The 20,138-nt window shown below is 43.2% G+C and overlaps 1 protein-coding gene across 4 annotated transcripts in view; it reads right to left on the bottom strand.

Annotated features, from left to right (window-relative positions):
- Positions 1-236: 236 nt before the first annotated feature.
- The window catches only part of RUNX2 (RUNX family transcription factor 2), a 215,901-nt gene continuing 195,999 nt past the window's right edge, over positions 237-20,138 (bottom strand). For all 4 annotated transcript variants that reach the window (XM_038132843.1, XM_038132842.1, XM_038132846.1 and 1 more), the window contains one exon: positions 237-1,109. In XM_038132843.1, the coding sequence (XP_037988771.1) occupies positions 430-1,109 (680 nt within the window). In that variant the 3' untranslated portion in view covers positions 237-429. The remainder of the gene's footprint in view (positions 1,110-20,138) is intronic.

Below are 20,138 nucleotides of genomic sequence, written 5' to 3'. Positions count from 1 at the left end.
CATGGAAATTTTTCAGAGTTTCATTGTGTCCTTTCCTTTCTGTGTCCCCCCACATTGCCCAGAGTGGTTTTGTCACCGCCTTGAGCATTTTCTCGTGGGTAACTTCTCACCACTTCAGATACCCAGCATTTTGTGTGTGAGACCTCACCGGCTCCTACCAGTGCTCGTGTGGTTTAATGGGTGAGAGGAGGGGAGTGAGCACATCCAAAAGGAACGCGAGAAACATAAACAATTTTATTAACAAGACCACAAAACTATTTTTTAATATATGCAGCCATTTACAAGGGGCAAACAAACAATCTGACAGAAAAACCCACTGGGGAGACATGGTTGATGTCTGTGACCGCAGCAAACTTGCTCCAGTGGTATGGGAAGGTTTGGGGAGGGTCCCTTTCCTCTGGCCAGCACCACTCCCTGTGAAATCTGGCACTAAGGAGGTGGGGGGCCACCAGCATCCTGCTGGGGTGCCAGGGTCGATGCCAGCTGGGTGAGGGCTCGGGCAATAGTGGAGAGGTGGCTGTTCATGGTCCGCAGCTCCGCCAGGATGTCGCTCACATTCGCTGCTGCCTCGGAACCCACGGGTGCAGCCTGAGCAGCCGGCGGTGGGGACGCAGTTCCCGGAGCTCTGCTTCCCATAGGTGCTGCCTGGGGATTTTCCTCTTGGGAAGAGTGTGGGGCTGGGCTGCTGCAGGGCTTCATGCCTTCCAGGGAGCCTGTGCTTATGGGCGGCTGGTCTTCCTCCTTGCCTTGGATGGTGGCAAGCGTTGCTGAGGCGAGGAAAGGCAGCCAGTTGATGAGGTGGGTGGCACCACTGGGTGGGACAACTGGCAGATAAATGCCAGGGTGCAGGGATGGAGTAGAGGCAGGTGGGGCAGGAAGAGAAGGAAGTCCAGGGTGAGCAGTGGCAGCAGAAGTGGATATTGATGGTGAAATAGGAGGTGGTTTTGGATGTAAGGCTGCAACACATGCGGGTAACGGTGGTGAAAATGATGCAGTGCCAGTGTCAGAGGAACAGGAGGGTGATGCTGGAGCTGTGAAAGGTCCTGGCTCTTCAGAAGTTGGTGGTGAGGTGGCAGCAGGTGGAGCATCAGGAGTGCAAGGATCTGAATCTGCAAGGAAGATACACCATGAGCCTTCATTCACACATGCACTTACATATAGACTGCTGCCTGCTGTCCCCTCAAGGGGACCTAGCCTTCTTTGATGAAAGGGGAAATTTCACCAGCTGGCAGTGGTACTCTCTGTAGGCCCATTAGAAAAGAACAGATGCAATCTAAGACAAGAGTCTATTGTAGGTAAGCATGAACTAAATATTATAAAGCTAAATTATCTTTCCACTCTAATTCTTCATAAAGCCTGTGGACAGGCCTGAACATTTTTTTGGTTGGCATCTCATAGCTATGAATTAGCTGGTGAATTACCTACTTGTTTTCCTGGCCAGCCATGGAACTGTGGTAATGTTCTAAGTGACTCAGATGTCCTGTGTAGATGAAAGGGCTGGACAGCCTCCTCCTGAGCTAAATCTGCTGCTTTACAGAGGGTCCCAGTTTTCAGCATTTTGGTTTGAACAGACAGCTAAACACCAGACAAAATAAGGGCTACCTAATGGCTTAGACTCTTCAATATTATTTTTTTTATGTGTGGAGACATGGCAGAGTTCACACAATCAAAGTTTGATGCATATCCCTGCCTAAATCCCTTCAGCAACTTCAGATATGAAAATCAAAAAGAAGAGACAGAAAGAAATTGTTGACACTGTGCATCCCTGGCTGACATTTGTGCCCTCTTGTAACTAGTTCACTGGACCTCATCTGATGTCCACTAAGGTCATTAGAAACCTTCTTGCTTGGACTGAGTTCCTCAGATACAGCATAGGAAGAAAAAGCAGCCTCTGGATGATATAGAGAGGCTTGGCGACTCACATGATAGTCTAAGGTGCTCTACCCACAATGCCCAGTTGCTAAATACCATATGGTAAGGATAATCCTATTTCTACAATCATTCTGAAAGCCAGAAGTATAATAGAAAATTTTACCTTTTCAAAGATTTGCATAGGTGGATTACAATTTCACACTGTACATCTTTATTTTAGCATTGGGAACACATTATACAAGAGGTGGTGAGATGCTACAGGAGAGGTCAGTGTAAAACAGATGGGTTTTAAAACTGCTTTTGCTGCAATTAAGTGCAAATTTTAAGGCACTGCTGTGGATAAAAAGACACAAATTAATAAATTTATCTAGGTTAAAACAACCTAGAGAAAGCCAAGTACTGAGGTGTTAACACTATGCTATTATTATTTCTGGCATCTAAAAAATCTGATGTGAGAATCCATTTTCATTGCTGGCTGCTTTGGTATTCCAGATAGTAAACTGAAATTCTGACTCAAAAGCAAAGGTTTTTCCCTGTCATTCCTAAAACCAAACCAGCTGGACATGCAGCCAGAAAAAGTCCATCTTTGTCCCACATGGGACTACTATGTTGTTCTTAACCAGACACACATGTTGCTTGGAGGGGATTATGGCACAAAATTGAGTCTGCCTTTATGTTCCTGAGATTTTTATGGAGAGTTACTGCAGGTTCCTTGAAATGGTTTCCTTTCTTTGTGTATTGGCTTTCTTCCCAATACGAGGTCCCTGCCTACACAGGCACTCAACCCCTGTCCACTGGAGGTGGGCTGAGGATGCTGGATTTTGGGCTTCCAAAGTGCTATTGATTTGCCTTTGGGTTTTCAAAACAAAAATAAAAATAAAGCACAGCTCAACTACAGGTTCCTTTTCCATCCAAACCACTGAAGTTTGCAAGGACTGAGATGAAAGTTTCAGGTTTGGCTGCACTGTGGTGTTAACCAGAACAGTGTTTATGGTCCATATATAGCATGGCTAATCCCTGTCCACACTACCCAAGCAAACCAAATTAAGTGTAATGTTTTTCCATACATTAGAGAGCAGAGAAAGCTTGACAAACCTTAATGTAATCTGTTTTATAATCTGTGGCAAACAACTGTCACAACTGATTCTTCAATAGCCAGAGATATGGAGGTTAATATACAAAGAGTAGCAACTTATACAGACAAAAACAGAGGCAAAAATCTGGACACCAAAGGCTCTTCCATTTGGCTGAAACCTTTCCAAGCAATGTGGTTTCCCTATCAGAAGCCACAGCTTTGTTATTCCCCTAATCCCCCTTTAAGATTTATTTATGCCATGTAGCCTTTAAGCACAACTTGCTCAGCTTGATCGGGCTCCCATACTTCCATCTAAGAAATTCCACATGGGTGTCTGGACACCTGCACACGGATCCTTGTGTATCCAGGACGTGTGGGAGCTGTTGCAATGCTCAGATCATAGAACACAGAGTGACTGATGGTTGGGGTGGGTCCGACCCAGCTGCTCAGCATCCAAAGACTGCAGAATCACAGCATCACTGAGGCTGGGAGGGACCCCTGCAGACTGCCCAGTCACAAACCCTGCCCAAAGTCATTTCTCCAAGGTCAGAATTGCTGGAGTGTGTTTGAGAAAGCCCAGTTATATGGGAATTCTGAGTAGGATGAAATCTGGAGCAAGCAACTACTGTTGTGTATGAGATACAACAGGATTATTCTCTTTATTTCCTTCCTCTCTAGTGCTGTTTTTTTTCTCTCATTACAACTCATCATAACTTTAGTGCCTGGTATTTCTACATTTTTTGTACAGCCCTCACAGAAAGAGAATCTTAACTGGAGCATCCAGGTGCACTGTCACTGCTGGGGGTGTTCGATCCACATCTAGACAGAGCTGGAGCTAAGGGGGGCTGAATGGATGCCTGCAGAGAAGAGAGATGTTGAACACAGAGTGCTCAGACAGGTACAGTTACCTTCCCTAAAGATGTCAGCCACCTGTTCCTGGTCATTCCCCCAGTACACCCAGTCCACAGAAGCTGGGTGGATGCTGCAGCCTACCCCCACATGCAAGGACTGACTGCTCAAGGCAAGCTTTAGCTTAGAATAAAACTTATATCAGCAGTTGGGGGAGTGAATCCAGGGCTGGGATCAACTTCATCTAAACAACTGAACTAAAAGTGCTTGGTGAAGAAATTCCTTGGAAGACCCTGCACTTCACATGTTGTGCATAGAGGGAAAGCCCCCTAAATGAAGGCTTAGACACATAAGAAGTATCTCTCTGAGCAACCTCAAGAGTCACTTCTTTTATATTGAGAGCACAGGCAGCTTTGCTGCTTCCTTCAGGAGGGCTGTTTTACTGAGATGGGATTCCAGTCACAGAATCACAGAATATCCAGAGTTGGAAGGGACCTACAAGGCTCATTGAGTCCAAGTCCTGGTCCTGAACAGATCCACCCCAAAAATCACACCATGTTTCTGAGAGTGTGTTGTAGTTTTTCTTGAGCTCTACCAGACTTGGTGCCATGACCACTTCTCTGGGGAGCCTGTTCCAGTGCCCAGCCACCCTCTGGGTGAAGAAACCTCTCCTAATATCCAACATAAACCTCCCCTGATACAGCTCCATACCATTCCCTCAAGTCACCTTTGGCTTGTCTGTCTATACACAGTCACAGCCTACAGCATATCTGTCTACATCGTGTCTAATTCCCAAGCCTTTCTTTGCATTCAGTAGATAAAATAAGTTGAGCATCACCTCTTTATTGCTAGAATGAGAGATATGTCTTCATCACTTTGCTGAGAATAATGTTGGATAACTAAATTGGATGTGAATGTCATGATCTGAAAAAGCCTACATAGCAAAAGAGAACTGTACCAGTGCATAAAAATGACTGCCCAGCTTAAAAACATCCGCTGCCCTCCTGATCTACTATGGATATCCCAAAAGGAAAGCCATTGTACATCCTTGTTGTACCTATTTGTAAGTAGGAGGGAACTCTTCTACTCTGCCACCTCCAAGAGGATCTCAGGGAGTCCCAAACTCATGGGACTGCAGATAGGGTAGGTAATTCAGTACTGAGAGGGACCAGAGGAGCACCTCCAGGAGGGGATTTCCTAGTACTTGTCCTGCTCATGATGATGGATGTCATCAAAAGATTAATGATCTGCCTTGTGAGAATGGCCAACTAAAATTATTTTAAATGCATTCAGCTGTATGAGAAGATCATGTACTTAATTTTTAAGTCAGCCTTGGCTATCTAAGCTGCTTTTGTTTGACTACTGATTTTGTCTGCCTTGCAGCTAAATTGCTGTAAACTCTGATTTCTTAGTCTATTGTCAACTAACAAGGGAAAGGTCTGTGAAGAAGAAACCTTGAGGGAAAAGCAGGAGCATGACTTTCCACAGATTCAGCTAATCTAACATTAGCCCTTTAGATGGCATCTAGAGTGAGGCAGTCGTCTTGGCTCCAGTCAAGAAAGAAGCACCTCAGGGATAAAGCCACTCCAAGTTATCAAGTCCCTAAGTGGGGTAAAGGATCGTGCTCTGAAGTGTCCCTGCCCACCCAGAACTTCAGTGGCTGAAGTTGGGTCAGCTGGATTTCTCACTTTATAGGTAGATGTAGCAAGAAATTTCACAGAATCACAGATTGGATCAGGCTGGAAGGGACCACAGAGGGTCATCTTGTCTATGCCCCCCATTTAAGCAGAGATATCCCAGAACACAGGGCATAGGATTTTGTCCAGACATTTCTGGAATATCTCAATGAGCAAACTCCCCACCCTCTCTGGACAGACTGCTCCAGTGCTTGGTTACTGCCCAGGAAAGAAGTTCTTCCTCATGGTCAGATAGAACTTCCTGGGCATCAGTTTCTGATTGTCACTTGTCCTATTGCTGGGCACCAGAGAGCAGAGCTTGGCTCTATCCTCTTGGCACCACCAATTTCCTATCAAATCTCAATAGCAGATGGGTAATGCTGCTTCTGTGTTCCTGTGGAAAGCACAAACCATAGAGATAAGGTTTAAGATACAGGAGAGTAGAACCTGAAGCCCCTAGAGTTCAAGGAACAAGCTTGTGGTTGAGAAGGTGATAATCTTTCAAGTGAGTCAGGACTGAACAAGCAATCTATTTCAATTGTGCCACTACTTTATTTATTTAAATAACCAGTGCTTCAAGGGGGCTTATAAAAGTGAGGCAGACCAACTTTTAAAGAGGAAAGATAGTCATAGAAAAGGGGGAATGATTTTAAACTAAAAGAAGAGAGATTCAGACTCAGCATCAGAAGAAAGTTTTTACTCAGAGGGTGGTGAGGCACTGGAACAGGTTGCTCAGAGAAAATGTGCCTTCCCTGGAAGTGTTCAAAGCCAGACTGCATGTGGCTTTGAGCAACCTTGTCTGGTGGAAGGTGTCCCTGCTATGACTAGAGAGGTTGGAATGAGAAAATCTTTAACATTCCTTCCATCCCAAAATGTTCTATGATGCTGTGATACTGTGATTCAATGATAAGGATATTGAGATGCTGAAATGAGTCTCTTTGGTGAGACAGTGACCTGCAGGAGGCCTCTGTGCTGTGTCCTTTCTGCTCAGGTTTATGCAGCTGCTCTAAAGCTGTCTGTGTCTGTGTGTGTGCTCGCGGGACCGAGTGCGTGTGCTCTCCCCTTGCATTTCACAGCTGCTTCCCAAGAAAGTCTAAATATACGTCTGCCTCCGCTTTCTGGTGAGAAGTGAAACTCAAGTCCCAACAGCTTGTGGTAAATGAAAGCCCAAGAGCAGCATGTGCGTCACTGAGGGCGGTGCTGCTTTTGCACGGACAAAATCCATCTTTGGGACCTGAATCTGAAGCCAACCCTCCTGCGCTGTTCAGGTGTGATTCAGATGGAGTGGCATTGCTTCCCACTGCCAGGCTAAGTGAAGTTTAGAAGGATTTCAAGCAAGTTTAGAAGGGATTAAGTCACCAGCTTGGGCGAAGAGGCCATGGGACATGACCCGTGGAGTAGGTCTGAACAGCGAGCACCCCAGGACTGGTGTTTGCATACATGTGATTTCAGAAACAGAATCTTGCTCTAGATATTATTTTGGCTCTAGTCTAGCCTTAGTTAATTAATTAATCAATCTAAACTAGCTCTGAACACTGGCTTTTGAGTGAGCAGCTTAGAAATGCATGGAAAATTTGTAAAAGTATTAGGCAAGCTTATTGTTAATCACTTTTTAGATAAAGCAAATCACATATGTGTCCTAGGAACCCACTCCTCTCTTCATAGGTAGAAAAATCACAGAATATTTTATATATCAAGATGCTGCTCCCTTTAATGACAGGAGTATTTTTATGTATTTAAATATGTCTGTTCAAGCCAGGAGTTTTGTGCAAAATACTGTTTTGAAAAAAAAAATAGATCACAGTATTCCAAATCATCCCTATTCCTCTGGTTTGTGGCTTATTTTTAAAGAGATTTTGCAAATAATTGCAAATAATTGTCGTTTGCGAGAACAATGCTGTAATGGAGCACATGGCAAAGTCTCTTCCAGGGTCCATGGCATTTCACCAAAAACACCCCAACTCTGTCTCTGTGCTGTCAAACTGGTTGAGTCATTTCAGGAAGGCTCCTTCCTCTGGCCTCTTGCTTTTTAAGCAGCCTAATAACAATTGAAGACCTACTCTACATAATTAATGTAAAAAATTTTCTGACTTCATAAACTTGTGCATCTCTTTGGAACTTGTTTCTTTTTTTTTTTTTTTTTTCAATTGTAGTCTGTTTTGGGGTCTGTTTCTCTTCTTTCAGGTACAGTACACCAGGCTTAGCTGGACTGAGCTTTATGTGACTAATCCCATTATGACTCCTGTGGAGTTGTGCTCTTTCAAAATTTCTTGAGTAATAGTCTGTTATGAGTACATACTTATTCCCATGTCATGCGAACAAATTCGTTCTCACAGTTTGTCATGGGCCATCTGCTTTTTCATCTTTGTCCCTGGCTTAATTTCAGTGAGATTTTATTCACTTCCTGACAAAAATGTGTGTTTTTACACTCATTTGGGACCAGATTTTCCAGGAACCTGAAGTCCTTCTTTGACACCTAAGGGACAGAGCCAGACTTTTTGAAGTGCTCTGCAGCTCCTGTGATTTCCAAAAACAGAAGAGTCCCTGAGGATGCCCTGACATCTCAGTGTAGGGAGGGAATGGGAAAAGAGGAGGTAGGCACGTCGGAGAGGTAATACTGTTGGGCAGCAGGCAATTCCTCATGACACCGCTCATTGCCCAACACATTTGTCCTGCTGTGCTCAAAGCACTGCACAGAGGAGTCCCACACTGGCTGCACTTTTTGGGGGCCAGACTGAAGCACATGAAAAATTAAATGCCTTGACAGACATCCATTACAGTGCCAGGAGCAAAGGCCACTCTCATCTTCCCCATCAACCAGCATTGTCAGTGATGGCTCCTTTGCTCAAAGCTTCTATTAACACAACTTCTTAAACGGGGGAAAAATTCTTTCCCTCCCCTTTGCAGTACAGAAAAAAGGCACAGCAGAAAAATCTGTTGTGTGTAAGGAGACTTCCAGCCCAGCCCTCCCATGGCCACACAAGAACATCTCCTCCACCCACATATGCTCCCTTCCCAGCAACTTAGTGAGGATGGCAAAGTGACGGGAGACTTTTTAGGTCTTCTGAAACTAAAATAAGACTGAAAACTACTTTGGGAGAGCCAAAAGAAACAGGAAGAAGAAGAAGAAAGTGGTATAATTGTTCAGACCATTTTGTTCAGACTGCCTTGTATTTTGCCTCTGTCAATGGTCAGTCAATGCTGCCTCCAAGGAAGTATCAAAAAATCTTCAATAACAACTATACCTCAGTCCATTGTAGGAAATTTTCCTGATGTTCCATTAATTAATCAGGTTTTTGGCCCAGGACACATGTTTACACTATCAACAATCACCTTTTATGAAGGCCAACAAATTTGATTTAAGATCAGGCTCAAAATGAACTGCAACTGCATGGACTTCAGCTGAAAGAGTTTGTGTGTAATTACCTCTCTGGATCTGGCCATTAGCTACACCAAAGGGTTTTTCCTGTTTTGAAACAGACAGCTTTTCCAACACGTGTAATTCTTCTGAGACTCTTGTTTTCTTTTCCTAATAAGTACTATTGTCTTTCTAAATGCCCCTATTATGGTCTTATTGGCATTGTAAACAACACATAATTTTTTTATTATTTTTCTTTTTCCTGTTTCTTTTTTCCATTTTTTTTTTCTCATCCTTTGGCAAGGTTTTGGCAATCAACTCCTACAGCAATGAGTTTCTCAGTTTGGTTTTGCATTGTGTGAGGAAATTTTTCGATTTATGAGGAAATTTTTGATACTGATCAGCCAAGAATATTTTCTCAAAACCACCTGTGTTCCTACTTTTTGTACCTTTCTCAATTGCACTTCCTGCCATGCATGGCCCTAGAAAAAAATCCATGATCCCATAACATTCAGCAGGAACGAAAAGATACAAAAGAGAGTAGAAAATATGTGTATCTTTTACCTTTAAACCAAAGGGTCATAGAATGATTAAGGTTAGAAAAGATCTCCAAAATCATCAGGTCCAACCATTAACCTAAATGTGTCTGGTCCATCTCTAAACCATGTCCCCAAGTGCCACATGTAAACATTTTTTGAATGCTTCCAGTGATGATGATTCCACCACTTCCTTGGGCAATGTTCCAATGCTGGACAACCCTTTCAGTGAAGAAATTTTTCATAATATCCAATCTAAACCTCCCCTGGCACAACTGAGGCCATTTCCTCTCATCTTACTCCTTGTTACCTGGAAGAGGAGGTCAATCCTCATTTGGCTAAAACCTATTTCAGACAGTTGCAGAGAATGAGAAGGCCCCACGGAGCCTCCTTTTCTCCTGGCTCAGACCCCCAGCTCCCTCAGCTATTCTTCATCAGACTTGTGCTCCAGACCCTTCACCAGCTCCGTTGTCCTTCTCTGGACATGCTCCAGCATCTCAGGATGAGGCAACCAGGAACATTCATAGAAACAAATCTTGATGGTCCAGATATTTTAGGTTTATTTTTCTTTGCTGGTTTGAGATTGGTTTAATTTCTTAACATATATTCTCTGAAGGCTTCAAAGGAGATTCAAATGTTAATTAACCAAAGATACATTTTCCTGCTGGTTTTTCCCCAGGAAAAATATGACACACACCATGCAATCTTATGGTTTTAGTAGCCAGTGAGTCAAGTCTGGAAATTTGGTTCACATGAGTCAATGAGATTTCAGGTTGCTACAGAGAGTCCAGCAAGGACAATGTCCAGCCAGCAGTGGACAGGCCTCCTTTGGAGACAGCATATGGCTTTTCTTGGGCTGATTCATGAAACAATCTACATCCAGGCTGGGTTACCTCGAACCTCTTTCATGTTCTGCTTTTGGGTGGTTTGTCTCTCTCAAAGGCTTGCCATAGTTGTGTTCCCCACTGAAACACAGGAACTCTGTATTTTCCTGGGTATTTGCCATCCAACTGCCCCAGCACAAGGCTTCTCCTAAGCCGTAGAGTCTACATAGCAGAGCAGTGGTCTAACAGTCCTTATCTTGTACCATCTTTCAAGCTGTGTAAACTCATTACTGAAATGGAAGAGACAGTGAGAAAGAGTGCAGAAAGTCTCCTGTCCCATCCAGAGCACAGCCAAGGTTGTTGGTTCTCCTCAGTGAGCAACTTTTAGGCGAAATAAAGGCTGAGTAGGAGGCCATGATTAGACACAACACAAAAGACTGTCTCTGCCAGATGAGCTTGGCTGTTGTTCTGCCTAAGAGTTTGAAGGCCAAAACCTGCTTGTCAAGCTAAAAGTGGACACCTTGACTGTACAATAAAGAGCCCCTCAGTGATCTGAGGATGATCTTGCCATAAGTATGCAAGAAAAGTCGGAACTAACTCTTGTAATTGATTAAATTTTCATATATTTCCAAGTATGTTTCATCCCCAGAGGCATGGTGCCTTTTTTAGGAAAATAATCTTGTAACAAAAATCCCCTGAACTGCACAACCTGAGGTGATTTTTATCATCTTCATGCACCAAGGAACCACAGAGACCATATCTGTTCTGCAGAGTTAATATGGGTGGGAGACAGTTGTATCTGAACACCTGAGCTATGCCAGTCTGGACATGAATTATTTCCCTGAATGACCCTATGACTTCTTTGCTGTCTGTGAACTTTCCTGAGTGTACCAGGACTTTCAGACTGGAGGAGGAATATCTCATGGTTTTTTGTGTTTAGATACTCTGGGATGTTTTCCCAATCTCTTGTGTCAGATGTGGGAGAACTTGTTTACTCCAAGGAAAGGCTTTCAGGAAAGCCCTGAAAGACTCAACTCATTTGTGATCAAATCTGAGTCCTTACTACAAAAAGGGTGAGTACCAGCCCATGGCCAGACAGGACCCAGGCTGCTTATCCCCTCCCTCAGAGCTCCCAGCCTGGACTGAAACCACTTCCCAAGCCTGAAAAAAGCTTCAAACTTCCATGGAGTCAATGCCTTGGAGATGTACCTTTTATCCTTTTTCACTTCAACTGCTCGATATGCCCAGGCAATTGTGGCAGGCATCATGGAAATGCTGTCTTCACAAAGACATTTTGTCTCCAATAACATTTTCATTTTACACCCAAGTCTAGCCGGAGGTGAATTCTTTTGTTTATTGAAGAGCCACAGCTCCTTTGGAACAAAATGTTCTCCTGTAAGCCGGGTGAGACGCTGGTTTTATTGAAGAACAGTCCTGCAGACCAAGACAATGCTGTACTTCACTACCCCTTTTGAATTACCACTCTGTCATTTCCCAGAGGAGCGTGATCGGCCGACCACTAAACTCTGCTTTAAGATCTTATGCCCGATCTAAATGAGACAGAATGAAGCCCTGGAGAGATTTCAACCCTTGCTTTGTTGAAACAACATTGCTTTGTTTGGAATGTATTTGCCTTTGTACTGGGGAATGAAAATGTAGCCCAGTGCCCAGTTTTGAAATACATAAATACAACATTTTTGGTAACGTAGCGTATGTAAAGAGATCCATAGCATATGCTTTTTCTTATGCATCCTTTTTCTGGGAGATCTTCAACCAGTTTTTAAACCATCAAATCCTGAGCTCTGTGACATCTCAGTGGAGGAGGAACATATAATGCCTGTGTTCCAGGCTAGCATGGTGACCCAGTTAGGAAATCTGTAGCAGACATGAAATGAAATCCAGACCTGTGCTTGCAACAATGAACTCAGCCTCCCCTTGTATCCAGTTGGATTACACAAGCTAGGAGCCACCCAAAAGTTCATGACACCCACTCACAGCTCCAGTCAGTGGTCACCACCATTTGTCTCCCAGGTCTTTCCTGGGCTTTATTTTAATACCCTTAGATTATAAAGAGATTTAGAGTTATGATCCAAATCATCCAGCCCAGGTTGAATCCTGAGCTGGAAACAGCGGGACAACTGAGACAGTTGGACTTTTTCCTACCCCTTTCTACAAATTCATTGTTACTTCAGTGCACCTTGGAGCAGAGATTTCATGAACACAGGCCCTTGCTGTACCATTAACTGGTTTACGAAACCACACCATCAGCAGCTGTGGAAGGGCAGTCAGAGAATTTGAGAGGTGTTGCATGTGATAAGAACAGAAGAGCTGCACTAGGGGGCTCCAAGGCCCTCATCCCTCCACCTATCCATCCTTCCCACCATGCGTCCTCCTGAATAACTTAATGGAGGAGGCATTTGGCCACTCTGAGAGCAAACAAACACGTCAGTGCTGCCCAAACAGAGGTGCTCTGTCTCTCCGTCTGAGTCCATGTCCTTTGATCACCATGGGCACCAATTCCTGTCTGATATTTTGGGCTGTGCAGGGTGGGCTTGTTCACTCGCTGGGCAGAGGGAAACACCTTGTTAGGATAGGAAGGAGTGATTCAGCCACTCCTCTCTCTGAGTCAATATTTACCCAGTGGCTCTGGGTTTGGGGGAGGGATGGTCTCTCTCCAGGGTCACATTCCCACCCTCCTGAGTGAGATGGCTGGAGCCACCAGTCTAAGAGGGTACTAGCAGCCTTCTCCTGGGAGCAGAACTGCTTTTTCTAGGCTGCATTTGGATGCAAACTGGCATGCTGTGGCTATGTCTCTTTTTCTTGTTTTTTTTCTAATTGTAGTCTGAAGCTTTCCTTAATGGGACAGAGAAGTCTTTGAGACTGGAAATGTGCTCTTCTCTTTGTTTCTGGTAAGACATAACACTGTCCTCATGGGACCGCACTCCAACAGGGATATTTTAGTTCTGCCTGGCTCCACTTCTTGCTGGCCCGCGGTCTGATTGCTGTTTGTCACTGGGACTACAACACTGGGGAACAGAGACTGCCCTCACTGCAGCTGCTCTAGTAGGCTGGAGCCCTGAATTTGGCTGGGCTTCCCAACCATTTCCACGAGGCAAATAGTAACACTAATTTCAGCTGGACACTGTATTCCTTGGGCCCATTCCTAAGGGGCCGTGTTGTGCTGCCTTTGCCTTTTCTCCATGTTAAATGCATTGTAGATTTCACCCTGGGGGTTGTTGTGTCCTGCTGGTGGATGAATATATTCCCCTATTTGAGACATTGAAGATGAAAGAGCAGTTTGAGATCCCTTTTGATAGATGGAGATACCCTTCTGCCCTAATATAATTTTGTGAAGATGTTGAATATGTCCCATCTTTCAGAACTTGGTCTCTTTTATACTGGTGTAAAACAGGAATAATTCCATTGGCACCAATGTCATTTACACCAGTGTAATCATGGGAGAAGGAGAAGAAATAGGCCTGCAGGGATTTTTTGTTTCTTTTGGGGGGAACCATGCTGACTGTAAAACCACAGCAAAATTATTTTTAAATGAGAAAAATTTCTTTAAGACAGATCAGCCTCTTAAAAAGAGAGACAAATGGAATGAAATGCTGCAGTTCAGAAAGTCCTGTGGTATTTGGGAAATGGGGCAGTTTGCTGTAAAGGGAGTAGTAAACAGCCAAAGCCAGGAGAGTTGCAAAAAGAGAAAGACACAGAAAATGCATCTGCTTATGGATTACATTATCAAAATTTCTCAGAGCACAAGAGATGAGATGGTAGAGGCAAGTTTATTCTCAGTAAATGCGTGGAAAAATGTAAACCTCAGTAAGAACCACTGAGTAAACCTGAGAAAAGAAAATGACTGTGCCTGGAAATGTTTGGGGGATGGTGTTTGTCAATTAATGAACTGAGAGGCCACCGTTTGCAGCTCACTACACAGCAAAGGCATGCACAAACTAAGCCCAAAGAAGGAGATTTTTTCTTTTTCCCCAATAAGAGGAATGCAGGGACATTTTACTCTGTGCTTCATCTGCAATTCGTTTGTTTCCTTTCATAAAACCTGGTGATTATTGAGTAGAGAAAGTTTGCTCCAAGTGGCTGGGCAAGGGGTAATGATTACTCACACCACCAGGTTCCCATTTGCCTTCAGGTTTGTTGATTTTGATGACAAGCCTTCACCACTCAGTTTCTCAGTTGTGTCAGCAGCTTCCCCAACAGCCCAGCGATGCTTTTTGTGTTAGGCTGTGCAGACAGCAGAGCGGCTCCAGCCAAAAAGTACACATCGAGTTTGTACTCCCTACTGTAAGGAACCTCAGAGTTTGACTAAGTTTAGATCCAGCCTCATGGCTTGTGCTCATCTCTAATAGAAATACACAGATATCCCCAACAACATGTTTAAATGGGAAGAGGAAGTTTTCCAAGGACGCAGTACAAGTACCTTGTTAGGGAACAGCTCTTCTGCTGGGCAAAAAGCTTCTCTCTATCCCAGGGGAAACCTGGCAGCATTGGGAATCTTCAGCATGCCAAAGGAAGAAATGCCAAAGGATCTGCTGCCTTGTAAAAGGAAGGCTGCTTGATTAACTTTATGGAAAGAAACTGAGCTGTAAAAAGACAGCATTTTGTCTTTAACACAGACTGCAAGTGGGAGCACAGCCAGCTGGGTAGTCTGAGCTGCACCAGGACTATCAGGAGACCAAGGTCAGAAGGACCCTGGATGCCACCAGGAATGCAAGAATAGAAAGGGTGGTGAAGGAGGGATGTGGAGGAGCCAAGGTGCAGCAGCTGAAATTCATAAATGACTCAACAGGGAAACAAACTCATGCAGGATCCTGAATTACAAGGGAAAGCATTAAGTCTTGCGAGGAAAAAACCCAAAACAAACCAACACAAAACCACTGTATGTCCATCTATACATCTGTTCCATAGGCTTAACTGAATCACCGCAGAGAAAGAAGCCCATTTCAAGACAGCATCTCTGCTCAGTCTTTCTGTACCTTGGGAAAGTGGTCATGCCATCAGAAATTATCAGAAGAATCCCAAATAATCTCTGCATAGCTCAGACTACAGGTAATGCTCTCATAACGGTAGCAGAGGCTTGGATTGAACTACACAGCCCAACACACTCTGTACAACATCAGAAAGAGGTACTGCACTTGGCCAGTCCTTGTGACATTGTAGTTAGAGATGGGACTTGAATCAGCACCCAAATGTGGAGTGGTGCTGTGAGTCAGGTGAGCTATGTCCACCAACATTGTCATTATTCTGAATTCTGTCATTTATAAAAAAATCCAAGCACTGCAATCTTCGGGGCATTCACAATTTAGTGGAGCGAATGCCCCACATTTGGTACTCATCTTGGTTCTCCAAGGCCCAAAATCAGTAAATTGTTAAAAGACATAGATGGGAGACATGTAATTTTGGGAGCTGCCTGGGTGAAAAAGCTGCCTGAAATTTTAGGACACCTGAAATGAGCACATGACCCTAGTTAAAGCATCACTAACTTATCCCTAATAAAAAATAATCAAAGGTCCATGTCTATCTCTGACTAGAGTGGGTCTGATAAGAGAAGGAAAGTTAATGTGTCACAGAAGAAAACCAAAAATCCAAACAGCAAATAAAAATCTCAAAGAGGAAACTGCTTAAAGTGATTTTAAAATACATGACTGCACCAGGACAGATGCCAGTGAAACCAAGCACTTTGAGGTAAGATCTGCCAGTCCTGTTGAGCACATCATGTATTAACAGCTCCCTTTTTCATGTTGCTGGAGTAATCCCTGAACAGCAACATGAGTTAAAGTGAGTTTTTAATTGTAATCTGAAATGTCCTGGTTCAAACTTCACAGCTTCTTACTCCAGGTCTAGCAGATCTTTGGGTTTGATGCTTTTCAGTGTAAGTAGGTGCATCAGCATTTGGCCCTTGCACTTCTTTATCCTGAATTTTGCCTCCTGCTTTGAACCCTCAACTCCAGCTGTTTTATGGACAAATTTGCAAGCACAGTTTTACCAACCTTTGCCAATATAGAATCTGCACAGGAGATCAGAGGAGCACACATTCCCACAATTCACACAATTAGATTCATTTAGAGAACTTCCAAGTCAATTTAAATGCTTAGTAAAATCTACAAAAAGATAGGTTTTTTTAATCCACTGTACAGTAGGAGTGGGATCAGCTGTTAAAATAACAAATTTTAAGAAAATCCTAAAAGATGTGTTGATCAAAGATGGACCCAAAAATTATCTTAGGACCAATAACCTGAAACAGTGGTGCTTTAGGTTGTGGGGACTAGTTTCTCCACTTACTAATGCAGTGAATAATCTTGACAACTCTACCATCATCTGCTGATTGATTAATAGCTCCATGGCCATACTTAGCCATCAACTACACTTGCAAGTTCAAAAAATGTGCTAGAAATACAGAAAGGTCAAATTCAACCAAGGGTCGATAAGACTGAGGGTAGCATTTGGCTTCTAGATGAAGGCAAAACATTTCCACAGAACACCGTGCATTGCCCAGGATTCATTCTCCCTGAAGAAGGAATGTGTGTTTCCATGAGTTTGAAGATAAATTCAGTTTCATCTTTCTGATGATGTGAAAATGCAGAAGGGTCATTTCTCTGTGTTGATTCACTTGTATTTTCTACAGAATAAAAAAAACAACTTAAAATCTGCTGCTGATACTCTGCTATAACAGAACCTCCTGCCCACTTGTAGTTCACTTAACTATGGTATATCATAGAATTGTAGAATGACAGAATAGTTTGAGTTGAAATGGGCCTTTTAAAGGTCATCTGGTCCAATCCCCCTGCAATGAGCAGGGACATCCTCACTAGATGAGGTTGCTCAGAGCCCTGTCCAACCTTTCTTTGAATGCTTCAGGGAGGGGATGGTGTTCATGCTATCTTACAGAGGAAATAGGATGCAGTATCCATTTATTCTGGAAGAAATAGTGAGGCTGACAGGTGGAAAATCTTGAGCTATTGTATACTTCAGTGCTTAAAAGGCAGATAAAAAGACAGTCAGGAATATTGATTTTAATTCCTGGCTGTCTAATTGATTTGGTTGGATGGTCTTCGATATCTCCATTGGAGCCAACGTCCTCAAGAGCTTTGTCTGAATGAGAATGGGGATTTGCTTCCTAATTTCACTGTCTTTCAAATTCTTCCTCTCAAGTACAGTAAGGATAATTGATAATTCTTCCCTCCCACTGGTATCACAATTCTTAAATCCATGTTTGCAAAACTCATTACAAGTTTTGGATGAAAGGTGTTTGAGGGGTGCAAAACAGACTTGACACCTTTTTTATATAGAGACCTTTTGAGGTTTCCTGTGATTGTCCATGTTTTTGAAGATTAGTCAGCTTTTCTACAGGATTATGCAAAGTGAAAGCCTGCAGCAGCAGGAGGTTGGGATTAGTGACCCAGAAGGCCCTTCCAGTCCCGTGGAGGATTTTCCAAGCTGTACCAAAGATGTTAAAGCCTACTTGTGTGGTCTGAACTTAACACCTTCAACACACAAGCCCCGCTGATATTTTTTGTTGCATCCTTTTAGCAGAGTGGATGCAGGGCTAGGGGGGGTCTCTGTGTGAAGGTAAGAGAAAGCACCTGCCACAACAATGATGGAGAGCACCTACAAGCTTACTAACAGCTCAGGATGGGAGGGATCAAGAAACACCTAAAGAGACACAAACAGCCTCATCTCTCCAGCCCTGAGATGCCACCTCTAGAACCACCACTTGTGTTACCACTGCCCAGGCACTGCTGGACCTCCCTTCTGAAACCCATAGCAGCTGGCAGCAGTTGTGACTGTGGTTTTGTGGTGCAGACACCTGTCCATGTGAAACTAATCTGGGACCACCAAGCTCATTTTCTTGGGGCAATTTACCAGCTTCCCATATGGTAATAATTTTTGGCAGTCATGGTCTTGGGCTGGAATAAAATCAGTGATCCAGTTGATGGAAGCTGCTTTGGTCATGCTCTTAGCCAAGACTGTATTTTACCTCACTGGAACGTGGGCAGTGGTGTTGCTTTCCCGTGTTGGGGCAGGTATGTGTTAGAGGTTAACTCAGATAGTCTCAACCCCCCACACCTCCAAGCCTTTCTGAGGAAACCAACAGTTTCTGATGTTCAAATGTTCTTTGCTAGCCAAATGTCAACCGCATGCCACCTCCAAGGCAGCCACAGTTCAGTGGTTGCACATCAGAGCCACTGGTCCATATTTATAAAGTGCTTTGATATCCCAGATGAAAGAACAGTATATAAATGCCCCATTCATTTAGGTGACATACAGGAGCAGCAAGCAGAAAAATCATAACCCACAGGTTTAGAAAGGCGTATTCCTGTTTATTAATTGAAGACCACATAAAGAATGCTTGGTTAAAGTGTTCCTCTTGGAGTGGACATTTTAGTGCTGGTCGAGTGAATGAAAATAATCCACATGGGCAAATGGCATAAAGATCAAGTTTGCACAACTCAAAACAAAATTCTCCTTAGAAATACAGCGAAAATCTTTTTATATGGAACTATCTTTATGCCTACAGACCAATGGGAAGTGAGACAATCAGTCCTTTGCCAGGTCAGGACTACAGTGAAATTATTATCCTAGCGAAAAATAATCTAAGTTAGAAAATGAATAATCATTACAATGTGAGCATAAGATGTTCTGCAGCTTACTATGTGTAAAATTAAACCACCTGTGGGTTCACCAGTTCTCTCTCTTTTATGCATATAACAGAGTCTTTGGATTTCTAGACCTGTATTCTTCACTTCTTTTTTTATCTTTGAGATACATGACCCCGTTGCTTCATTCAGAAAGTTATGTTAAATAAAACCTTTTCTGTCTGCCATCTCAGTATTCAAGTGCTGAGCAGATACCCATTCACAGTCCCTGGGAGCTTACAGAGTCTTTCATATATCATAACCATAAAAATAAATAAATTACAAAGCAGAAAGGAGATAAGGCACAGGTTTAGGCTGCCTTTTGAAGATTTATTAAAACAAACCGATATTTCTTATAATGTGCATGTAACCAGAATATATAATTGACAATGATAATCATTAACAGGTACTAATGTTATTTCAGAAGAGAGGATGGAACGAGACAGACTAAACCTCCATGCATGCAGTAGAGGAAATCCAAACTGTGATAATTAAATGCAAATAAAGCCTGGGGGCAAAAATTCCTGGTCTCTCTAAGATAAGAGAAATGTATTTCTACCATCTATAGTTCATTTATTTCTCTTGAAGACTCTAATTTGTTTTTAAGCTAATAGATCAAACATTCTTGTCACAGTTCGTACAACTGTCTCAAATATGTGAGAAGTACCCGCCAGGCGAGGACCACCAGCAATTTTTATGATTTCTTTACACTACAAATATTTGGCAGAACTGAAATCACCCAATAAAATAAACCTGTGGATTCATCTGCAGTTTTAGACTCTCTCCAAGTATTTTTTGGACTCCTTCCCAAAATAACTGATGCTCATGATATTCCAATATCAAATGAAAATATGTCCTAATTTTCATGTCTCACTACCACCATCTGTTATTAAAGAGAAAGTCGTCTTTTTCCTAGTGGGCCAGGTGGTTTGGAAACACCCATGCAGTGATGAGAAGAGCTCTCATCCAGCAGCTCTTCTGCTCCTTCACATTGCTGGGTTGGTGGGATTTGGACAGAACAAAGGGCAGAATGATGGAGCACTGTTGGTGGAATATAATTTCATCCAGTACCAGCACCATCTGTCAACTGGTTCCCAACGAGCACCATGACTCTCCATGTCTCCAGAGGAGAGGAAGATTGAATTTAATTGTGTGCAAGAATGCTGTAAGGGAAGGGTTCAGGATCCTCTTTGGGAAAGCCTTTAGCAAAAAGGAATAGATTAAAAATACCAGGTTTGAAAAGTCAGCTCAGCTGTACTGACATGGCAGACATCTCCAGTGAAAGCCACTCAGC

This window comes from Motacilla alba, chromosome 3 (assembly GCF_015832195.1).
Source record: "Motacilla alba alba isolate MOTALB_02 chromosome 3, Motacilla_alba_V1.0_pri, whole genome shotgun sequence".
In the NCBI taxonomy this organism is placed as follows: domain Eukaryota; kingdom Metazoa; phylum Chordata; class Aves; order Passeriformes; family Motacillidae; genus Motacilla; species Motacilla alba.
The sequence above is the reverse complement of the archived record's forward strand: the minus strand, read 5'-3'. Positions and strand labels throughout refer to the sequence as shown.